The sequence below is a fragment of the Plecotus auritus genome (assembly GCF_963455305.1).
Source record: "Plecotus auritus genome assembly, chromosome: 2".
Lineage (NCBI taxonomy): Eukaryota > Metazoa > Chordata > Mammalia > Chiroptera > Vespertilionidae > Plecotus > Plecotus auritus.
Genome location: NC_137771.1, coordinates 156,014,540 through 156,037,196, shown reverse-complemented (window position 1 = coordinate 156,037,196; position 22,657 = coordinate 156,014,540). Strand labels below are relative to the sequence as shown.

Sequence of the window (22,657 nt, the reverse complement as noted above, 5' to 3'; positions counted from 1 at the left end):
TGCAGTGCGCAGACAGCCCTGTGCCTTATCCCTTCCTCTCCTCTGCTAGCTCTCCAGCCCTACTCCCTTCTCTGTTCTGCCTCTTTGATATATTTACTGCAACATAAAAGTTTACAATAGATCTCAGAATCTCTTGACAAAAATGTGCCCAAATACAAGTCTCAAATTTAATTTCCTCTCCATATTTAGATTAATTTATCATTCTGAAAGAACTACATTTGGTTCTGTATTCATCTATGTTTCTCTATCATGATTAAAATATACCTCCTGTTTATTTTGCTGGCAAGGTTAATTTTGTTTAATTTTTGGAGAGTTTGGGCTCTTTCATTTTCTATTTTAAGGTGTTGATATGACTGTGCTGTGACAAGTGTGTTATTCCATAAAGTTCTAAAGCCACGTGTGCAACATGAAACTAAAGGGACTCAGAAGAAGGTAGGGGCATTGGGTTAATGGATGCAGGGGGAGGCCAGGGAGGAAGGAGGATTCTGGTCCTTCCTTTGCTCAGGTAGGTCATTCTCTTAGCCTCAGTTACCTACCTGTGAACAGTTGTCAGTTTCCTCCTATCTAGTGCTGCTTCCTGCACATACTGTTTCCTGTATACCTTTAAATATGCTAAGTGGTCCAGACTAGCAAAGAGATTTACACAGCTGTGTGCTCTGTGTTTTGATGTGATTGCTTTATCCTTGACTATAATAAGAACTACTTTTAAAAATCTGTTAAAGTACATACACATGCCACAAATCGAAACAGACCGGAATGGTATGAAGTGAAAGATAACTGTCTCCTTCTCTGACCCATATCCTGTTCTCACTCCCTAGATACTCATTTCTTAGGTATTCTTCCAGGAAATCTGTACACATATGCACACCCACAGACATGCACACACATATTATGAGTATCTTCTGTATCCAAATCTACTTCCTGAGCCCTTCTGTCTCCTGAGTGCAAGACACCAGGAAGCCAGGCGTAGTGGGAGGAAGAGGATTCAGTTCAGCTCTCCCACAAATATGGACTTGCAATGTGTCTTCCTGCCTATGGCTTCTCCCTGCTTCAATGACCTCAAATATGCTGCCAGAGCCATTTTTCTAAAATCCTGCTATCCTCGGGTCCCTGCCCAGAGTGTATGATGTTTCCTGCTGTCTAGTTTAAATTTCTCTACCTAACTTTCAGAGCTTTCCTTTATCTTGCTCCATTCTATCTAGTCAAGTATTTATTCTTCTTCTTCTGAATATTCACCTACAGAAAGGCCAATTTTATCTTTTTCTCCTTGGAAATGCTACCCTCAGTGCCATGTCTGGATGTGCTTCTCTTGAATACCTTTTTCACCTGCTGACCTCAGGAAATGTCCCCACAGATTAGGACTAGTCCTTGCATTGTGTAAGTGAGGAAACTGAGCCTCAAGAGGATGGTTTCCTACAAGCCACATGCCTATTTTCTGGTAGAGATGAAACTAGCTCTTCGACTGGACCGATAGTCTTACTATTGGTCTTTGCTTTAAACCACACTGCTTACATCCCAGAGATGGTATCACTGCACACACCAAATCACCACAAGAAAGGAGTAGATTAAGTGTAGTGAAACACATTGCTTTATTATCACCCCTGTGTGAGATAGAAAGTGACTGCAGTTCATTTGGAGGGCTAGACCATGGTGCCGATCAGTCCTTGAATGGGGCACTGGAGCTAAGCAACGATGGCAAGTCCTTTTCTAGCTCCTCATCTGTAAAATGGAGCTAATGATATTAGCCATGCAAGCTTGAGCAGAGGGGGCAAAGCCTGAGTCATTTTTTGTCAATTAGAGAGAATAACGTCTCATTTTGGATCATGGTGGCCCAGATGCCACTTCAGCTCCACCATGTTATCAAATGTGAAGTAAAGTGTTTGTTTGGTATAGACTCTATACCATACTATAGAGTGTTTGACTTTCGCCCTGATGCTTTGCCCAGCAACACAGTCCCTCCAAGACTGTAAATGTTTGAGGCCCAGAACTCCTTTACTCACATCAGCTCATCCTTCCACCACACAACCTGCTTCCCATCTCCAGCACATGCTTCCCACTGCTGCCCTAGGCCAGCTTCCTAAATGTCTGTCTGCCAGTGGTTCTTTATCCTGTCCACCCCTAGACACTCACCTCTGTTGGGATACCCTTTCATTCCTTTACTCTCTAATGCTGAACATCTGTGAAATAACTTCTCCCTTCTGTCACCATCACCTGGTTACAATGCTCCATCTGCCTGGATGCACCTAGAAACCTGAAAACCCTTCTTCCACTCCTAACAAGAGACCTTGAGTCCAATTTTATCATCAACTGGAGGCATGACAGAGAGAGGGGTAGAGATAGTTAAAAAGAAACCTAACCTTTTTGGTCTATATTTAGTGCCTGATGCCTCATTTCCACTTTTTTTTTGCCCATTCCTGTCTGCTGCAGAGTGAACCCTTTCAGTTCACTTTTAGGGCTCAGCATTGGGGTGGATTCCTTTTGAAGGGTGGATCTGTCAGAGCTTGGAGAGGCTGTGACCTTCCTCAGAACAAGCAAGGCTGAGCTGCTTCTGCTACAGGTCATGGCCTTTGATGCCAAGACTCATCGTGGTGACTGCTGGCTTCACTTTCTTTTACTGCTGCCAGGTGGCAACTGATATATTTGATTGGTTGAGAACCATCATCTGGAGATCAACCTTAACCCACCTCTATGAACCTCTGAGCAGTTGAGGAGCCCAGAGCGTCCAGGGTAGGGATGGAGGTTTGCAGAGAAGAGGAGGCATGCTGGGAGGCACCCAGGTGCAGGCCCTGCTTACTTGGCCATAAAACATTTTTTCTTTTCCAGGAAACACTGTTATAGTACAGATATCCGCAGGAGTGACCCCAGGTAAAGCCTTTCTGAGAAACCTCCTAGTTGTCAATAGATAATAGAGGGAGGGGACTGAGACTTAGATTGTAGGTTGGGCTTGTTTACTGTAAAGAAGACAGGAAAAGACTGGGAAGGCAGGAAAAACAGGCCATCTTTGGCCCGAAGGGAATTTACTAGTGTTGGAGTTTGCCCTCTGGCTCTCTTCTAGGTCAACAGGGTCACTCAGCCAACATTAAACAAAAGATAATTGGGAGACTTGCTCACCCTGATTAATAATTGGTAGTGACAGGCAAAAACAAAGGTTAATGAGGATTTAGCCTCAAGATAAAGGCTAAGTGCTACATGAAAATCTCTAAATAAATGATGTGTTTTCCCCTCGCCCTTTTTATGTCTGGGCTACATGGCCATCTTCTGAATTCCAATTTAATTGGAGATTTGGAATCAGATTCACAGTGTAATCTAGCATCAAGCCACCTACATATCTCAATTCCAAAATGATTCAATAGTGTAACATAAATACTGACTGAGCGTTGTTCTAGTACTCAAAATTAGTCAACATCAGGCTTTAATATGACCAATTAGAATTCAAGCCAGTTATGTAGGACATTATATTTCCATCATAGACCAGTTCTGGATCAGTTCCCAGTTTCCAGTCATTGAATTTCATTACTGTGATTGCATTTCAGAGAAGCTAATTATAATCCATCAAATCAAATACAACAACAAACTATCCTTGAGGTCAGAGCTGGTCATGCAGAAGCTTATCACAGGTAGTGAGATAACAGAGGCCCAGACCATAGGGATTCCAGAGAGAAAATCAAAATCAAGCCCAGGCTCTAGAGATAATTGGATGATACATTTAGTAGGCTCAGTTGGCACTCTAAATAATTACTTAAAATATAACAACCACATAATTTTTAATTTTTTTTTTTTTTGCCTAATTATTCTTTCTCATAGAAATGCACTGGCAGCAAAAAGATGAGAGTCAGCAAAAGTTTTTCACCCCCCTGGGCTAGCAGACAATACATTATGGTTTGTGGAACTCAGGCCAAGTGAAAGCAGTGTGATAAAAGTATTTTGCAAGTAGTCTTGGGATCGAATTCCCTGTCCTTGATGTTCTCTAGCTGTGTAATTAGAGCAAATCGCTTCTTACTGAGCTTCCGTTTCCTCATCTGTCAAACCATATAATATTCGGTCTGCCTTCATCTATGAGGATCAAATGAGACAGTAAATGGGGAAAACAAACACAATGCAATAGGGTGACACCTGGGACAGGAAACTAGAATTGCTGGGTGTCAGAAAATGTGCTTTTAGAGATAAAGAAAAAACACCATCCCAAAGCCAAATGTAAATGACTTTTATATAAGGACGGGTAGATAATCTACTTAAAATCACTACAAAACTGAATATAGGATTACCCCAATTTTGATCAGTACTCTAGAAAAAAAGACTTGAAAGAAATGCTTCACACAGATAATAATGGTTTTCTGAGTTGCATCATAGGTGATATTTTAAAATTTTTTTCATACTTTTAAAGTTTTCTTCAATAGACAAATGTTACCATTATATTGGAAAAGATATTTAATCATCTAAAATGATGAAATCAAATGGGCAAACCTTTTGAATTTACAGATGAGAAAATGAAGGCCCAAAGAAATAAGAAATAAGACCATTCTTTATATTTTTCTAGAGGCCCAGTGCATGAAATTCGTGCACTGGGGGGAGGGGATATTCCTCAGTCCACCCTGCCTGTACCCTCTCCAATCTGAGACACCTCAGGGGATGTCTGACTGTCAGTTTAGGCCTAATCCCTGTCGGACATCCCTCTCACAATCCAGGACTGCTGGCTCCTAACCACTCGCCTGCCTGCCAGACTGATCACCCCCTAACCACTCCCCAGCCAGCCTGATTGACACCTAACTGCTCCCCTGCTGGCCCAATTGCCCCCAACTGCCCTCCCCTGCAGGCCTGGTCCCCCCCAACTGCCCTCCCTTGCAGGCCTGGTTCCTCCCAACTGCCCTCTCCTGCCAGCCATCTTGTGGCAGCCATCTTTGACCACATGGGGGTGGCCATCTTGTGCAATGGTGTGAGGGTCAATTTGTATATTACCTCTTTATTATATAGGATTACTAGGAAAGCCAGGTATCCTCATTCAAATCCATTGCCATCTCCTTTCCATCTCTGTAATTATTTATGAATGCAAAGGATTAAAAGTTGACTGAGTTAATTTACTTCATCTTCAAAAACATCCCCGTCAAGGCCTGGGGATGGTAAAAGTTTCAGAAAATTCTTCTCTCTCACCATTTCTAAGGGTGATTAAAAACAATTGTTAATTGAGAGGCAGCTGATGAACCTGATGATTGAGAGAAACAATGGAGGAAAAAGAGCTTAGCATCTGAGATAGAGGAAGCATGTTGTATTGGAAACACTCTGATTTAGGAGGTAGGTGATCTAATTTCTGGACATTAGTCTAATGACTGCCACTAATTAGCTGTGTGACTATGGAAAATTCTCTCTCTTTCTCTCTCTCTGTTAATCCTCACTCCAGGATACCTTTCCATTGATTTTCAGAGAGAGTGGAAGAAGAAGGAGAGACAGAGAGACACATCAATGTGAGAGAGACACATAAATGGTTGCCTCCCACAAATACCCCCCCAGGCCCAGGGACTGAGCATGTAATTCAGGTACCTGCCCCCAACCAGAATCAAACCTGGGACCCTTCTGTCTGCAGTTGGCACTCTATCCACTGAGCCAAACCAGCCAGAGCTGGGCAACTTTCTTAATCTCTTTTCTTCGGTTCTTTTTCTTTAAAAAAAAAGGGAGTGGGGGTGGGGTGGGGTGGGGTGGGGAAGAATCTGTGCCAGGTGATAGCCATGTTTTTTTCCAAGTGAAAACATTTGGTTTAAAATACGGTGTATTTACCTTAAATATACAATATGTATGCAAAATGGGTGCTTTTCATAAACAAGCATGTTTTCATAGAAATAACACAAAGCAAGATCTGTTTTTGCAAAAAGAGTCCAAAACAATAGATACAATGCAAGCCCAGTATTTAAAATGCAAATAACAAGTAGAAGCAAATACAAAATCAGTCAACTAGGAATAAAAAAATCTTCTGGCCCAGCAGTTTTTGTGATGAATTGGTTGCAATCAGGGAACCGGAGAAGGGAGCACAGTGTCGATGGTGAGGGTAAGAAACTAGTGAGCAAAAGAATGTTGCCCAACTTCACCTCCTTCTCATACATTCTGTCCCAAAGTCTGTTTTCCCACCTCTTGGGCATCTGGTGAGGGCCCTGTCCTGAAGCCTTCAGACTAGTAGCTTTTGTAATTCATGTGTCAGCAGTGGTACTGGTGACAAAGTTGGTGTTACCACCATGGTTGCAGCAAGGTTTCATCTGTGCCACGAGGTCAGATTTCCCCCTTCCAGTCAAATGCTATCTACTTGAGAAGCTGTATCAGGAGATTTCTGTGAGCTTCTGGTAAGACTCACTTTGCTTTGAAAGTCTATTTCTCATTCATCTTCCCTGGTTATCTGTCTCAGGTGGCAAAGAACTTGAGAAGCTGCCTCAGGTGTGTATGAAATTCTGCCTCATTGTACCAGAAACCTCTTATTGGTTAGTTGTTTTGTGGAGGGCTGCTTTGCTTGGATGGGTCTTGGGATCGTGAGGAGACTGAGAAGAGAAAAATAATACATGGGAAAAATGATCAGAACCAGTTATGCTACATGACAGATATAACCCTGTCTTCTCTCTCCTCAACCTTCCCCCTCCAATTCTAGCATGTAATTCCCTTGGCAGGCTTTCATTCCAAAATTAAAACTAAGGGGCCTAGCCTCTTTGGCTCAGTGGATAGAGCATCGGTCTGTGGACTGAAGGGTCCAGGTTTGATTCCGGTCAAGGGCATGTACCTCGGTTGCAGGCTCCTCCCCAGCTCGGGCCCTGGTTGGGGTGAGTGCAGGGAGTAACCAATCGATGTGTTTCTCTCACATCGATGTTTCTCTCTCTCTTTCCCTCTCTCTTCCACTCTCTGAAAATCAATGGAAAAATATCTTCAGGTGAGAATTTAAAGAACAACAGCTAAGGGCTAAAGAAATCCTAAAGGACAGACATGACCACTAACCCAGATTTTCACTAAGTTGTAACCAGACCTTTCTGAGTGAAGTTTTTTGGAGGAGAGCTGGGAAGGGTCAAAGCACCTAGACCAGTGGTCGGCAAACTGTGACTCGCAAGCTGCGGTTTGCCACTCTGTTGACTAATGAGTTTGCTGACCACTGACCAGGATCTGGGGCTGTGAGTAGGAGGTAAGTGCTGGGGTTGGGAGGAGTGGGTAAGGTTTGAGCAGGGAAATTTCTGGTAGCAAAATGGCATATGATGCTCCCAACCTCTGCTTGCTGAAATGTCTCTTGTTCCTGTGTGGATGTTTTTTCAGGATAACCTTTCATAATTTTATTGAACTTTGCAATTACCTATTTGGTGATTCTGAGTCAACAAGCAGAATTAGCAGAAACAAGGTCATACCTATCAGTATGAAAGTGTCTAACATAATTTGCATGTAATTCATATTTTTTTTTCCCTATAGAGAAGAAGAAATGCTGGATTCGTGATAGCAAGAACTCTTACGTTGAAGCTGAGATTAAGGGGAGTGGAGATGATGGCAAAATAATTGTTGAGACAACAGATGGAAAGGTAAAGCAATCGTTATTTTATCTCAGGAATGACTAGTTTCTCAATTTAACCAAATAATATTTTCTTTAATAATGTAATTAAGAACCTGTGGTAGGAGATACCACTGATAACCTTAGGAAACCTCATTTATCTTTAAGAATCTTGTCCACTTACTATCAAAGATTTTATGACAGCCTGGCTGGTGTTCTCAGTGGTTAGAGCATTGGCCTGTGCATGGAAGTGTCATGGATTCAATTCCTGGCCCCAATTGGGGCGCCTAAAAATCAATGGAAAAAAATACCTTTGGGGGAGTATTAACAGCAACAACAAAAGATTTAATGACAAACATTGAGTAAATCAGAGTGAACCCATAGCTGGTGTCAAGATCATTGACTCTGGAACTCACAACTTCTTTCACTTCTTTCATCAATGTTTCAAGTTGTGTTTTGTTTTTTTTTTTCAGTTTACTATGCATCTTTTTCTAGATGATTTTTTAAAGTTTTTTTTTTTTTTAAAGGTGTCCCCTGGAGTGAATAGTGACCTAAGGCACTACGATGCAATTATGTTTAAGGGATCAAGCAAAAGGGGTAATTTGAATAAAATAGCACAGTGTCAGAGAAGCCTAGAGATGTGGGAATGGTCAGTAATGTTGAATGCTAGATTTAGGACTTGGAGAAAGCCTTGCATTTCAGAATTAGGAGGTTACTTATGACCTCTGATAGAGAAGGTTGGGGCAAGAGTTAGGGCATAAGCTAGACTGTAAGGGGTCATACAGGGCATATGTAGTAAGGCTTGTTAACAGTCCCAACCCCTCTCCCTATCACTAAAGCATTCAGAGCAGCAGGAAGATACTGAGATGGCCCACTCAGAACCTTTGCCTACATCACTGACCTCAGGTTGTCTGCCAGCCCCATGGCAGTGACTGGAGCCCTATTTCTGTCCTGACTTGGATGAATACCTCCTTGTAGATTTTACAGATGATTCCCTGCCCATAATTCACTTCTCCAATAACCTTCCACTTCTGCCCCAACTGCATAACAAAAAGGTACAACATTCTATAGCATCCTTTAACAAACAGGCATAATCATTAGAAAGTTTGTCTTTCACAGCCTTATCTTTGTACTTGGACAATTTATGATCAAAAGCATTGCCATTTAAATTGTAAATGTTTGCCCTAGCTGGTTTGGCTCGGTGGATAGAGGGTCGGCCTGTAGACTGAAGGGTCTGGGGTTCGATTCCGGTCAAGGGCACATGCCCAGATTGTGGGCTCAATCCCAGTAGGGGGCGTGCAATGAGGCAGCCATTCAATGATTCTCTCTCATCATTGATGTTTCTATCTCTCCCTCTCCCTTCCTCTCTGAAATCAATAAAAAATATATATTAAAAAAAGGAATGTGGTTAGTTTGTTAATAAAATTTTGTACTCGTATATGGCAAACTGAAATCTTTAAAGAACAAAAAATTGTAAATGTCTGGAGTCCACTCAAATTATTACTAATGGTGTCTTGATATGCCTTCCTAACAGTATCTGGACATAAAAAAAAATTCCAAATTAGGTAGATTTTTGTATAACTCACTAATAAAATTAGGGGAGGAAAATAGGTAGGCAAAGGAAAATTCAGAATGTCCTGCATAAGGAAACAGAAAGACTCAGTTAAGACCATTTGGCCTTGAGACAATCTCTTATTAAAAGAAAAAATGTAGATTTGAATGTCTCTTTTCCATCATTGCTCATACCAACTTTTTAAAAACAACTTATAGAGATATTTATATACCATATACACTGAGTGGCCAGATTATTATGATCTCTGAACGCATAATAATCTGGCCACTCAGTGTGTGTGTGTGTGTGTGTGTGTGTGTGTATACACACATATATATATACATATATATACATTAGAGGCCTGGTGAATGAATTTGTGCATGGGTGGGGTCTGGCCAGCCGGGCCAGGGGGAGGGGACATGGGCGGTTGGCCGGCCTGCCTGCTGGTTGAACTCCTGGTTGAGGGGACAATTTGCATATTAGCCTTTTATTATATAGAATATACACTGAGTGGCCAGATTGTTATGCATTCAGAGATCATAATAATCTGGCCACTCAGTGTAGTTCACCTCTTTAAAGTGTACAATCCCTAAGTTTCTAGTATATTTAAAGAATTGTGCAAACATCACCGTAATCTAATTTTAGAATATTTTCATCATATCCCAAAGAAATCTTATACCCATTAGCAGTCAGTCCCCTGTCTCCCCTCACTTACCCCAGGCACTCACTGATTTAATCTCTTTCTCTGTAGATTTGCCTATTTTAGCATTTAAGAGAAATAGGATCATACAACATATGATCATTTGTGTCTAGCTTTTTTCACTTAGTATAATGGTTTTGAGGTTCATTCATGTTGTAGCATGTATCGGTGTTTCATTCCTTTTTATAGCTGAATAAAATCCCATAGTATGAATATACCACATTTTGTTTATTCATTCATCAGTTAATGGACATTTGGGTTTGTTTTGGCTATTATGCTGCCATGAACATGCATGTGAAAGTTTTTGTACTGTAATTTCTCTTTGGTATCTACCTAAGAGTGAACTGCTGGGTTCATATGGTAACTCCTTATGTTTAGCTTTATGGGGAACTGCCAAACTGTTTTCCAAAACGGCTGCTTCATTTTACATTCCCACCAGCATGTATAAGTGTTGTAATTTCTCTACATCTTCACCAACACATGTTATGATCTACTTTTTATTATAGCCATTCTAGTGGGTGTGAAGTAGTATTTTAATATGATTTTTATTTGTATTTTCCTAATGAATAATGTTGCATCGTTTCACATTTTTATAGGCCATTTGTGTATCTTCTTTACAGAAATGTCTATTCAAGCCCTTAGCCCATTTTAATTAGCTAATTGCTTTTTTGTTATTGGGTTGGAATAATTCTTTATATATTCTGGACACAAGTCCCTTATCAGATATATGAGTTGCAAATATTTTCTCCTAATCTGTGTGTTGTGTTTTCATTACCCTTGTGGTGTCTAACTCAATTATATTAGGCCTCCAGATGAGAGGGTTGCCTGTTCTGAACACATTCTCCAGAACTACTGTCTTCAACAGTATTTAAGGTGATTTGTAAATGTAATGTGGTTACAACTATGATTTTGAAAAGAAATCCTAGGAAGAAGAGCAAGAAAGTAAGAAGTTAATGATGTAGAAAGAGGAGTCTACAGATGGTTTGTTTTGTCCTGTTTGTTTTTCCACCATATAACGGAGGTCCTATTCCCCCAGCCCCTCTCTATCTCTCTCTGCATCTCTCTGGCTCCAGGTTTCCTCCTCCTGATGTTCAAAGTGACTCCACTTCCTGTCACTGTTGGTCTTTATAATACTAACAAAGGCAATAAAGCCAGTGGGTGTAGAGTAATACTTATGGAAAAACATTGGTTATGTCCTACAGAAGAGAAAGAGTCCTTGAAATAGGAAAACTGAAGGGACTAAAATGAAAAGGGATTACTATTGGAATAATGTCAAAGAAGACTTTGGGTAGAAATTGGGTCAGGATACAGAAAGTGTGAGAGCCTTGGAAAAAGAAGTTATCACCAACTTGAAGTCAGCTGATAACAATATTTATTCATCAAGAAAAAGGGCTCTAAGAAATAGTGTTAGAAAACTTTTGAGAGCAACTCTATACAACTATTTGATAGTAGCAATGCACCCATATTAATGAAGTGATTAATACTTACTGAATACCTACTATGTCCCTAGCATTGTGATAGGTGCTTTAATAACTATAGAAGAAGACATCAAAATGCCTTCCTAAGGTGCTTATAATCTAGCTGGGAAATAGTCTAACATAGTCGGTAAATAAAATATATACAAGTTAATAATGTCAAGATAGTACAGGTTGTATATATGGTAAAAGACTTTACAAAAACAAACTGGGGTGTGTGTGTTGGGGAAGGTATGGGAAAGAGGATACATCTTGAACTAAGTCTGAAAGGGTGAGTCTTCCTCCTTGTTTCTTTCTAAACCTCCAGGCTACTAATATGTTGGGACATTTTTAGGGCCAAATCATACATACTATGATATGTGTACCCTCAGAGGCAATCAGAGTTGGTGAAGAGCTGTCGGATTAGGGAAATGCAATTTAGAACATTTTGATTCAACAAAAACACTTTCTTAAACTTCCTCTTTGGGCAAGAAAAAAAGCATGGGCAAGAGGAGCACCTGTTTCTTCCATTAAGGTTGGTTTAACTTCTTCTGGCCCCATCTTTTTCTTGACTTGAAAATTCTTTGCTCTACATGGCAAAATAAATAAGCATAGAAAAAAATAGGGAAATATATCTTTTCCCTCTGTGGAGTCTGAATGTCAAGGAGGAGGAAGTGCAGCAGATGAATCCTCCACAGTTCAACATGGTTGAAGACATGGCCATGCTGTCTCACCTCAGTGAAGCCTATGTGCTACATACCTTGAAGAGGTGCCATGGCCACTGAGTGATCTGCATTCCTATATGTGCTTTATTGCTGAAATATGTATTATGTTGGCACTCATATTGGCAATGTCCCAGTCCTCTCTTAGGTGAAAATGATATCATCAAATTTAAGCATAGTCACATGGAGATAATCCTTGAGGAATGCCCCACTTTTATTTTGTCGGTATTAATATCCCTTCCCAGAAGTTGTAGAGCTGAAGTAAAAGCATGAGGCTTAGAGCTGATAGACCAGTGTCCAAATGCCAGCTCTGTCACTTACTGGTTAAGTTTCTCATCTTCTTGAAGTCACTGTTACAGTAAAGTGGGATAATGCCTGTCTCTCCAGGGTAGCTTAGAGAATTTAGTAAAAGAATGTAGTTCAGTGCCTAATACCTAGTAAGTGCTCAATAAATGGAATGTTGTGGGATGTGTTTTTTTCCCATCATTAAATTGATGATAGTTGGTTGCTGAGATTTTTTTATTTACTCAACACCTACTCAGCAGAAGCAGTGCAGAGCAGATTAGGTTACAGTGATGGCATTTGGGATCCATTACTATAGAAGCCTTGACTTGCAGCCAGCTTGCTCCTTGGCTGGTTGACTTACTGTGTAACTGTATTAGTTTCCCTGGGATGCTGTAACAAAATTACCACAAACTGAGAGGCTCAAAACAACAGAAATTTATTCTGTCACCATTCTAGAGGCCAGAGTCCAAAATCAAATCAGCAGAGTCACCACCCCCTGGAGCCTTTAGCTGAGAATCATTCCTTGCCTCTTTCCGTTTCTGGTGGCTATTGGCATTCCTTGTGGTCATATCACTCCAATCTCTGCCTCCATCTTCACGTCGCCTTCTCCTCTGTCCTTATAAGGACACCAGCGACTGGATTTAAGGCCCACCCAGATATCATCATGAGATCCTTAACTTAATTACATATGCTAAGATCTTTTTTCCAAATAATATCATATTCATAGGTCCTGGGATTAGGACATGGACATATATTTTGTGGCCACAACCATTACAGTGACTGAGTGACTCCCGTGAGCTATTTCCCTTCAATGCCTTAAACATCAGGTTCCTAATCTTGCTGAGGCCCAGATTCCTCTGGCTTCAAATGCCTGCAAAATCTGCAGGCCTGCTGTTTGTTAGCATCTTCTCTGTCCGAAAGGTGTTTGTGTCAGACATGTTAGCAGTTAGGCTGTCCCCGGGGAAGAGGTGATCCCAGGGCCTGCTGTCACTCTAACCTGGTTCTGCCTCTGCCTGTTAGTACACCCTTCTCTGCGAGAATCCACAAGCTCTCTCCTTTCAGTATTTTTACAAGTAAATATTCAAGCAAATGTTACCTGACAGTGAAAAAGCTGAGAAGCCTGGAAGTATTTCTAAGCTGTTTTCTGAAATCTTGTCTGAACTTCCCTCAGACCTGTTCGGGTCTCTTCTGTGTGAGCATAAACCCCACAAGTGGCTTCCAGTGCATCAGAAAGAAGTGGTGGCTGCCTACAAAGGGCTGAGGCGATCAGAGGGGCCCCCTCACATCTTCGGTGTTGCCGAGAACGCATTTCAGGATACGCTTCACAGTAAGTGGCTGCCCTACAAAACGAAAGGTAAAAATATCTGATCCACTTTTCAGTGTCACTGAGAGACATGCAGGCATTGTGAGCAGAGCGTGGCCTTTACAGCTACCTAATCACTTGAAGCCTCCTTTTCCTTCTGGATGAAACGTGGGCAAAATAAAGCCTACCCCCTAGGGTTATGAGGATGATTAGCTCACACATCAAATTAAATGAGATAAAGCATTGAAAATGCTAGGCCCAGTGGCTGGCCCAGAGTGAGCCCCCTGTAGATGGCCTGCCAGAGTTTCTGGCATAAAGCAGTTTTTCTGCAGCTATTATTACACCATGCTTCTTAAAAGGCTTAAAAATGTCAAAAATGTCAACCATTAGTCAGTTGCCGTTTGTATTTGGAACAAGAAAATAGGCCTAGAATTTATATGTTCTTATGACTGCCATGCATAAGGGCAGGGAAAAAATATGTTTTACTCTGTACTATTTAAAAGGCCTCCCCCCGCCCAACCATATACAGAGCAAATCCCTTTTCTTGTATCTTCAAATTGCAACCAAGGAAATTTCTACTAACTTTATGTCAATACATAGAAGCTCTGGCAAAAGGTTGTTCTGACATTTTCTCCTGTTTTTCAGATTAAGAGAATGAGTCTGGAGTCTTCATGTAAGTGTTTGCCTTGTCTTTTCCTTTTGGCTAGCAGTGAGAGTTCCACTGGAAACAGACACCTCCGTTTCACTGGGAATAAAACACACATTAGCTGTCTATGAACTGTTTGCTCTTTAGATACGGAATATGTTCTGCGAAGGAACACGGTACTCAGGAAATGACTCCACATGGGGTGCCAGCCAGGCTGCCTCCATCATTTAGGAGATCCCTGAGAGCCCACAGTGCATACACTGGCTTTAATCATCTTGATAGAGACAGCTCCTATCCAATTAATCATTTTCACAAAGGTCTGGACTGGCTAATTAGGCAGAGAGACTATAAAATTCCAATGTGATGACCGAGGAACAGATAACCTGCTGCTATGGCAGCCTGATTGGGGCCAGCCAAGGTATATTAAGTAGTAGGAGCCAAAAGATGGTGAGGCTTGGAGGGAAGAGCACGGAAGGAAAGCATTCAATGATACCATATTGTATGTTAGTTTTGATGGGAAGAGCATGCACTGGCCAGGTGAACTGTTACTGGTGGCAGAGGGGACAGGCTGAGACTCAGGGGGCAGTGAAGCGCTCCAGTCCCTGGTCTTCCTATGCAATGGTGATGCACCTCACGTGTTGAGGTCTCCATTGGCTTCAGCTCTTGCCAAGAAAAGTAATAGCATCCCAGAATCTTAGAGCTGAAAGGGAAGGTAGAGTTCAGCCCTTTGCAGAGAGGATAGACTGTGTTCTTAAATTTCACTTGGGGAAAGGCAGACCTTGATCCCATGACACTTTGGGTGATGAGGCTGTAAATTTATCATTGTGTTCTCCCCACATTACAAAGTTAGCTGGTACCAAAGGTAAAAGGGAAGTCTGAAGCTGCCTGGTGAAGTGACTGGTAGGCCCTCTTCTGAAGGAGATGGTTGGACCTGGCCAGCTGGTAGCCTCAATATATGAAAATCTCTGAAACAGTTGGTAATGCAAAGACCTATCTCTAAGTAGTAGAGGCACTCGAGCTTTTTGTTAACAGGACCACGAGGAATAGGCTTCTTGTTTTTATAAATGTCTTTGATCTTTCCAGATTTTTGCTAATGATGTTTTTCCAGCCTGAGATGTCCTTCCCATTCTCCCAACTAATTAAATGTCTACATCTCCTTCAAGTCCCCTCTTAAGTTCCACTTTTCTATAAAACTTTCCCTTCTTGCCTTAGCCTATGTGGTTGAAATTATTTAACTTTCATTGTATTTTTAATCTGAATCAGTTAACTGTGTCACTGAATTTCCCTTAGTAGAGGAGAATCTGGTGCTGGAAAGACTGTGAACACAAAACACATTATCCGGTATTTTGCCACCATAGCAACCATGAGTGAACCTAAGGAAAAGCTGGTAAGTATTCACATACCTTGGCGGAAAGGTGAAGTGGCCCTACCCACTGATCACAGAAGCTGTGCCATGTCTCCTTATAGGGAAAAAGAAGGGGGAAAGAACCAAAGAACAATTAGACAACTATGGAAAAGTCGTTTTCCCCATTTTGTCTTTGCCTCTTGAGAGAATCATTAATGGCTCCAAACCAATAACCCCAAAACATAAAATTATGTAATTTGCTTCAAAGGGCAACTCTTTGTTGATTGGACCCTCTGAAAATTAGGCACTTAAGATCCAAACCACATTCCATAAATGCTAGGGTCATTAGTGACTTGAATGGCCACTTCTGATATTTCTGAATTCCTTTAGCTCTAGTGAGCAATCAGACTCTCAGAAATATGCACCAACAGAAGTCTGCTTCCTTTGCCACTAACATCTGGATTAACTCTAACATCTGATGAATATCCCCTCAACCTAATCACATTCTGGGTTCTGAAAAACTTTACTTCTCTATTTAATTATCTGTATCCTTGGTGATTTTTCATTTTGCTTACTTTGTTTAGCTTCATTAACAGGTTTATGGGCTTTATAATAATTTGCGGATAACTAGGTCACAAGAGTTGGTATGCAAAACAAAATTAGATAATAATGAGTGGAACTCAAAATCAATGAGTTATTGAGCTGTTAGAGCCTCACATCTTTCTGTCTGACATTGTTATTTTGCTTTTTAAATTCAATCCTGGTTGTTTTCTGCTGTTTTTACAAAGTAAGAAGTATATAAAAATAGCAAATCTGGTCCAGTTTTCGAACAATGAAAAGTTTCTTTTCCAATCAGTGAATTCCTGAATTTAACTGATTTCTTTAGGTGTCCTTGGACTCCATTAGATATAACTTCATTTTTGCATGCATTTTAGGTTGTTTGGCATGCATTTGTTTGTTTGGTGTAGCCATTGCGCCTTATGATAATATACAACACAATACATAGTACATAACATTTTTATAAAAATCATTGCTCATATAGTCCTTTTACTTATTCAAAGGATAATGCACCCATAATATTTTACGAGGGATATAGTATTTGCAAACCTATAAATTCTTGAATACCATATAACACCATAAAATAGGCTTTTGAGACTTAAAGACAAAAACCATTGCAATTAGGGTGCTGAGTGGTCATTCAGACTTGCTCTGTGTAGATGACCTGCTTTGGGCCTTCAGCCTGAGCACACATGATTAAAATTCAAGGTCAATACCATTACAAGTCTTTGCTTGACATGGACTTCTAGATTATGTAGAAATGGTAGCCGAGAAACATATAATTTAATAATGCCATTTTAGAAGAAAATGGCAGGCATGAGGATTAGATGAGAAGAGAGGGAGATTAACAATGGGGGGAAATATATGAAATGAACTTTAAAATTAGGCCATGGTATTTGTTGTTCATTCTATAAAATATCCATTTTGTTTCCTACTCAGGCCAATACCAACCAAAAGAGAAGCATTGCCGATAAATGAGCTCCCACATACATTCATGGGGCGTTTTATATTGTCAGACTCTTCATCCATCTATTTTTCTGAGTTCTCTTTCCAAAATAACATTTTATCACCAAATTTGGAAGCAGCTTTGACTCCTTGCTATCAAAGCCAAGATGAAAATTGGCCTGGGGATGGAGAGCTTGCCACATGACAGAATTCTGCTAAAAGCTTCATCATCTGTACTTCTCTTACCTGTATCTCAGGGGACTTTAGGAGATCAAATCAAACAAGTGAATCCTATCTTGGAAGCATTTGGAAATGCCAAAACCTTGAGAAATGACAACTCCTCTTGTTTTGTAAGTAACATATATAAGAGGAGTATATAAGAGTATTTAATTTAAAGCAAGTGGTAAAATTCATGTCTGAGCACATAGGCATGAAGAAAATTTTTACCACATTAAAGAAGGTCCTTTGATTAAAGTTTATACCATTAGGTTCCCCCCCAAAATACCCAGTATTATCATTAAGACAATTAAAACTAAATAGAAATAGTAGAAGCTCCTACTATTTTGTCACTTTCAGGAAGAAAATGTTTATTTTAATAGTTTTAAATTCCTTTCCATTACCAATAGAGTAAGTTTCTCCTTGACTCTGCTCGCTGTGCCAATTGTTGGAGTACTCACTCCTTGAATCCTGCTCCACTATGCCAACTGTTGGGTCTGAGTCCCTCTGCCAGGGACTGGACCTCCTTGACAGAGAAGACATGAGAAGTCATGGATATATGAGAGAGTCTTCATTGTAGCCCAAGTAGCCATTGCTAACAAGGAGCCATCAGATAAAGTAGTTCTTCGAAGTAAAGTCCCACAAAGTAGCCGCACACAGGCTAGTTAACATTATATCTTTTCTACACAGTAGCCTTCAACATAGGAGCTCTATGAACATAGTAGCCCGACTAAGCAGCTGCTGTACACACAGCAGCCCTACATAAAAGCCACCTCAGAAAACTAGGAGCTATCACACAAAGTAGTCCAACCAGGCAGCCTCACATAACAGTAGCCACTTACTGGCTGTTCAGTAACATACTTTATACTAACTTAGACAAAAGAGGCTTTTTGCCAGATAATGACATTAGTCTTTGGGCTACAGAAAGGCACGTCTGCGTAGTGCATACAGTGAAACTGCTGTGTCCTTGAACCTGCCTATGGCAACTTGACCTTGAAGATCCTGACTAAGGTTCTCATGCTCAGATTGGCCTTGAACATCTGGAGTACTCTGAACAGGGTTCCCACAGGAAGCTTACCCAGCAAATTCTAAAAAAATGGTTTATATTTTATAGATTTGTAGGTACTTTCTCCTTCATAGTTTCCTATATTTTTTTTATAACAAATAAATTTAATAAGCACTTTCTAATTTACTTATTATAATTATTATTTCTATTCCTGCCTATGGTCACCTCTACCCCTGCACATTTTTCATTGAGCATTTTTTTTATTGGGAGAAAATACAGTGTGTCACAAAAATGCATACCACTTTTAATAATTATAAAGGCACAATGAGTTGAATCTGAAAAGAAAGAAACATCAATTGAGCTATCAGCTGTTAAATGTGTATATAGCCCTACCAGGGTTGGCTCAGTGGATAGAGCATTGGCCTGAGGGCTGAAGGGTCCTGGGTTTGATTCCAGTCAAGGGCACATGCAGGCTTGATCCCCAGTAGGGGGTGTACATGAAACAGCTGATCAATGATTTCCTCTCATCATTGATGTTTCTACCTCTCTCTCCCTTCCTCTCTGAAATCAATAAAAATATATTTTAAAAAATGTGTATACTTTTTTTGGACACCCTATATTTATTAAGTAGCTTTTTATAATTAGCAGTCACACAATAGAGGAAGGATTTGGATTTCAAAAGCTAATTTCACAAATCCATTTTATGCCAAGAATGTGTGGCAGGGAGCAACTATGTAATTTACAAGAAAATTTGCAGAAGGCTTCTTGTTTGAGTATCTGGGCATATTTAAATAATAGCCTCCTGCTGATTTGGCTAGCTTCCACTCAAGGCCTTAGGTCTACTTGCAATGTCTGGCTGCATAGCAGGTGGTAATACTGGTCCATAAAACATCTACTAGATTTGGGATTTATTAGAATATGAAGATATTTTCTGCTGATATGTGAAAGGAAGAAACCCGGAGGGAAAAAAGAGAAGGAAAGGAAGAAAAGGAGAGAAAAAAGGAAGTTAAAAGAGAAGAGTAAGAGAAAGAAAAGAATATACAAAGGAAAGACTATCAAGTGGAAAGATAAATAAGAAGGTAAGAAATCAATGTGAACAAAAACACACAAGAAAAATGTTGAAAGGCTAGAAAAAAAGAAGTAGAGAAGAACAATAAACAAAGATAGATGAATGCAAGGAAGGGAGGAAAGAAGGGAGAAGGGAAGAGAGAAAAGTGGTTTCAAAAATTTAAAAATCCAGGTTAAATTTTTAAAAGTTATATTATATATGCATGTGTATATACATGTATAAATGTACATATGCATATATGTGCATTATGTATGTGTGTGTGTGTGTGTGTGTGTGTGTGTGTGTGTGTGTGTGTGTCTCCCATTTTCCTACATTTTTTAACTTACTGGCTCAGTCCCCCTCTCAGCAGCCACTCTCCTTCCCTTCCCAGGTTGCGGCCCTTCCTTGTACAGGCAGACCTCTGCCCAGCACCAACATCGTCACCCCGCAGGCCCTAGCTGCCACTGGCTGGCCTCCTCTGCTGCACTGGGCACTCCGACACAGGCTCTGTCACTTCCAGGCAGGCTTTCTGGCCCACTAGCTCCTGTCAGTAGCTTTTCATTAAGAAGGAAGTGAGTCCCAACTATTATTTTTGCCAAAGTGGTGTTTTGAAACATAGATCATGTCACTTCTCTGCTTGACTTAATAGTGATTGCTTAAAACCTCCCTTTGTCTCCCAAGCACACGTACACTAAAACCCTACTCCTTCCTGGGCCCACGTGGTTTCCATGATATGGTGCCCAGTGCCTATCTGCCTCTCAGACTCTGTTTTTTTGTCCCCTTTTCTTTTTCTCACTAAACTCCAGCACAACCCACTTAAAAATTATTTTAAGACATACCCAATGTTCCTACATTAGAGCCCTTGCATTAGCTGTTCACACTTAGAATTTAGAAGAGTAATGACTACATCTGTTTTTCTAATGTGGCATCGCCAGTGCCTAGCAGGTTTCCTGGATCATAGTAGATACTCAATGAATGTTTGTTGAATAAATGAAAGAATTTTCTAAGCAGATATTATTTTTCCCATTTTTAGATAAGAACATTGATACCAAAGTGATTCAGTAATGCACATAGAACATACAGTTGGCAATCAGCAGATTTAAGACTGGAATCCAACACCACTGCCGTTCCTGGCATTGGCTCATGCTATCTCAGAACGATGTTGCCTGTATTATTATTTTTTGTAACTTTTAGGGAAGTAGTTCCCCCGTGAGTAATGTGTATAACTGTTTGGGCTGTTTCAATAGGAGACTTGTTCTGTGTCCACCTAGGGCAAATTCATCAGGATGCACTTTTGTGCCAGAGGCAAGTTGTCATCTACAGACATCGACATCTATAAGTGGCCATCAGGCTGTCCGGTCACTTTTCTTCTCAGTGTTGTAAGATCACCTAAATATGTGTCTTTGTCCATTTCTCATCTTGCAGATTTGCTTGAAAAGTCCTGGGTGATTTTTCAGCAGCCTGGAGAGAGGATCTACCACGTATTCTATCAGATTCTGTCCGGAAAAAGAGAACTTCATGGTAAGTCTATTATTCTGGAGCTGAGGGTCATTCTAAAACCAGAGACAGAAGTCAGACCTGGCAAAGTTCTATTTAGCCAGAGTCTCTTAGCCTCTTTATAACTCAGTTTATTCATCCCAAAACTTAGGGAATTAAACCAATTATAGAACCTATGCTGTATAACTTTATATGGATAGCAAGTAATGGTAGAACTTTTTTTTTTTTCAATTTGGTAGTGTTTGGAGGTGGGTAAAGTTAAATGAATGTGTGTGTGTGTGTGTGTGTGTGTGTGTGTGTGTGTGTGTAAAAAGCACTTAAAATTATTTTAAGACATACCCAATGTCTTAAAATAATTTAAACCCTTAAATAATTAGAACCAGTTGAGTATTATAGACAAAAGGCAAGAGGTAGGAGACATTATCATGGTGTGTAGTGGTCAATGGAAGTTTTATAAAGAAGATTTGGGTTGGGATATGAAGAATAGGAAGGAGACTTAATCAGAGTAATGAGTATGCACAGTGTCAGGATAAGGCAAGGCAAAATCAGGTAAGAGAAATAGGGTTAACTGGGGTAAGGATTTACTTAGAGCAGTAGTCGGCAAACTCATGAGTCAACAGAGCCAAATATCAACAGTACAACAACTGAAATTTCTTTTGAGAGACAAATTTTTTAAACTTAAACTTCTTCTAATGCCACTTCTTCTAAATAGACTCACCCAGGCCTTGGTATTTTGTGGAAGAGCCGCACTCAAAGGGCCAAAGAGCCACATGTGGCTTGCGAGCCGCAGTTTGCCGACCATGGACTTAGAGGAATAGTGGAGATTTTATTCTGTTGGTTTCTGAACTCAGGTTGTAGGGAGGGTGTGTGAGCATGTGTGTCGTGTGTATGTTTGTTGTTGGGGTGGAATGGGGTAATAGGAGGTCATGATTTGTTGAAGGCAATTACAGTGAAGCTGGTATGATAGGCAGGATGGATTGGAGTTAGAAACACTAGAGGAAAGTGATTGCAATAATCCTGGTATGAGATGATGAGACAGTTGTCTAAGGTAGTGTCTGAGTTGGGGAGGGAGGAGATGTATTCATGGAAGACTAGAAAGGTCTTGACAATGACTGAAGGTACTAAGAATGAGGGATAGTTATGAGTCAAAATACTCCCAAGTTTTTTAATTTGACTAGGATAAAGTAGTGCCATGAACAGAAAGAGAAAAGCAACTTGTGAGATAAAAGAATGAATTTCCAGTATTCCTTCAACAAATACTTATTGTGAGACAGATATGGGTGCATTAGGCACTACTTTTCAAGCATGGAAGACAGAAAAGTCAACGAGATAGACAGGTTCCTGCCCTTATAAGTTTATATTCTAGTGTGGAAGGCAGGTAACAAGCAAGTTAATAAACACATAATTTCAGAGAATAGTAGGTCTACTAAAGCAGGGTGAGAGGACAGAGTAAACTGGCATTTGGTAGGATAGTGGGTGGTTATATTGAGATACAATCGACAGGCACAATCTTTCTGAGAAGGCAATGTTTTTCCAGATACCTGAATGGGTGAGGGAGCAAGTAGGCAAATATTTTCAGGAATAGAGTCCCAGGATGAGGGAACAGGGAGTGCAAAGGCCCTGAGGCAGAATGCATTTGGTTTATTCTTGGAATAGGAAAATGGCCATTGTGGGTGGTGGAGAGGAGAGGGTAATGTAGGGCTACATAGGTGGGATCCAGACACACAGCACCTTGCAGGCTATGGCAGAGAGTTTAGATTTTATTCTGAGTGTGATGGGGAGTCATTGGAAGGAGAGAATGACAAGCTATTGGACTTCAAAGGTATTGCATATGATGTAAGCTACTGAGAACAACAGTGCTCCCATAGGAGTGGATATA

General features: G+C 40.5%; 1 protein-coding gene across 1 annotated transcript in view; it reads left to right on the top strand.

The window, feature by feature from the left end:
• Nucleotides 1–5,258: 5,258 nt before the first annotated feature.
• The window catches only part of MYH15 (myosin heavy chain 15), a gene marked incomplete at both ends in the record, with an annotated part of 148,811 nt that continues 131,412 nt past the window's right edge, over nt 5,259–22,657 (top strand). The window contains 7 exon segments of the mRNA XM_080654673.1: nt 5,259–5,289; nt 7,426–7,532; nt 13,386–13,413; nt 13,416–13,545; nt 15,454–15,550; nt 17,269–17,361; nt 20,553–20,802. Of these exon segments, the coding sequence (XP_080510799.1) occupies nt 5,259–5,289; nt 7,426–7,532; nt 13,386–13,413; nt 13,416–13,545; nt 15,454–15,550; nt 17,269–17,361; nt 20,553–20,802 (736 nt within the window).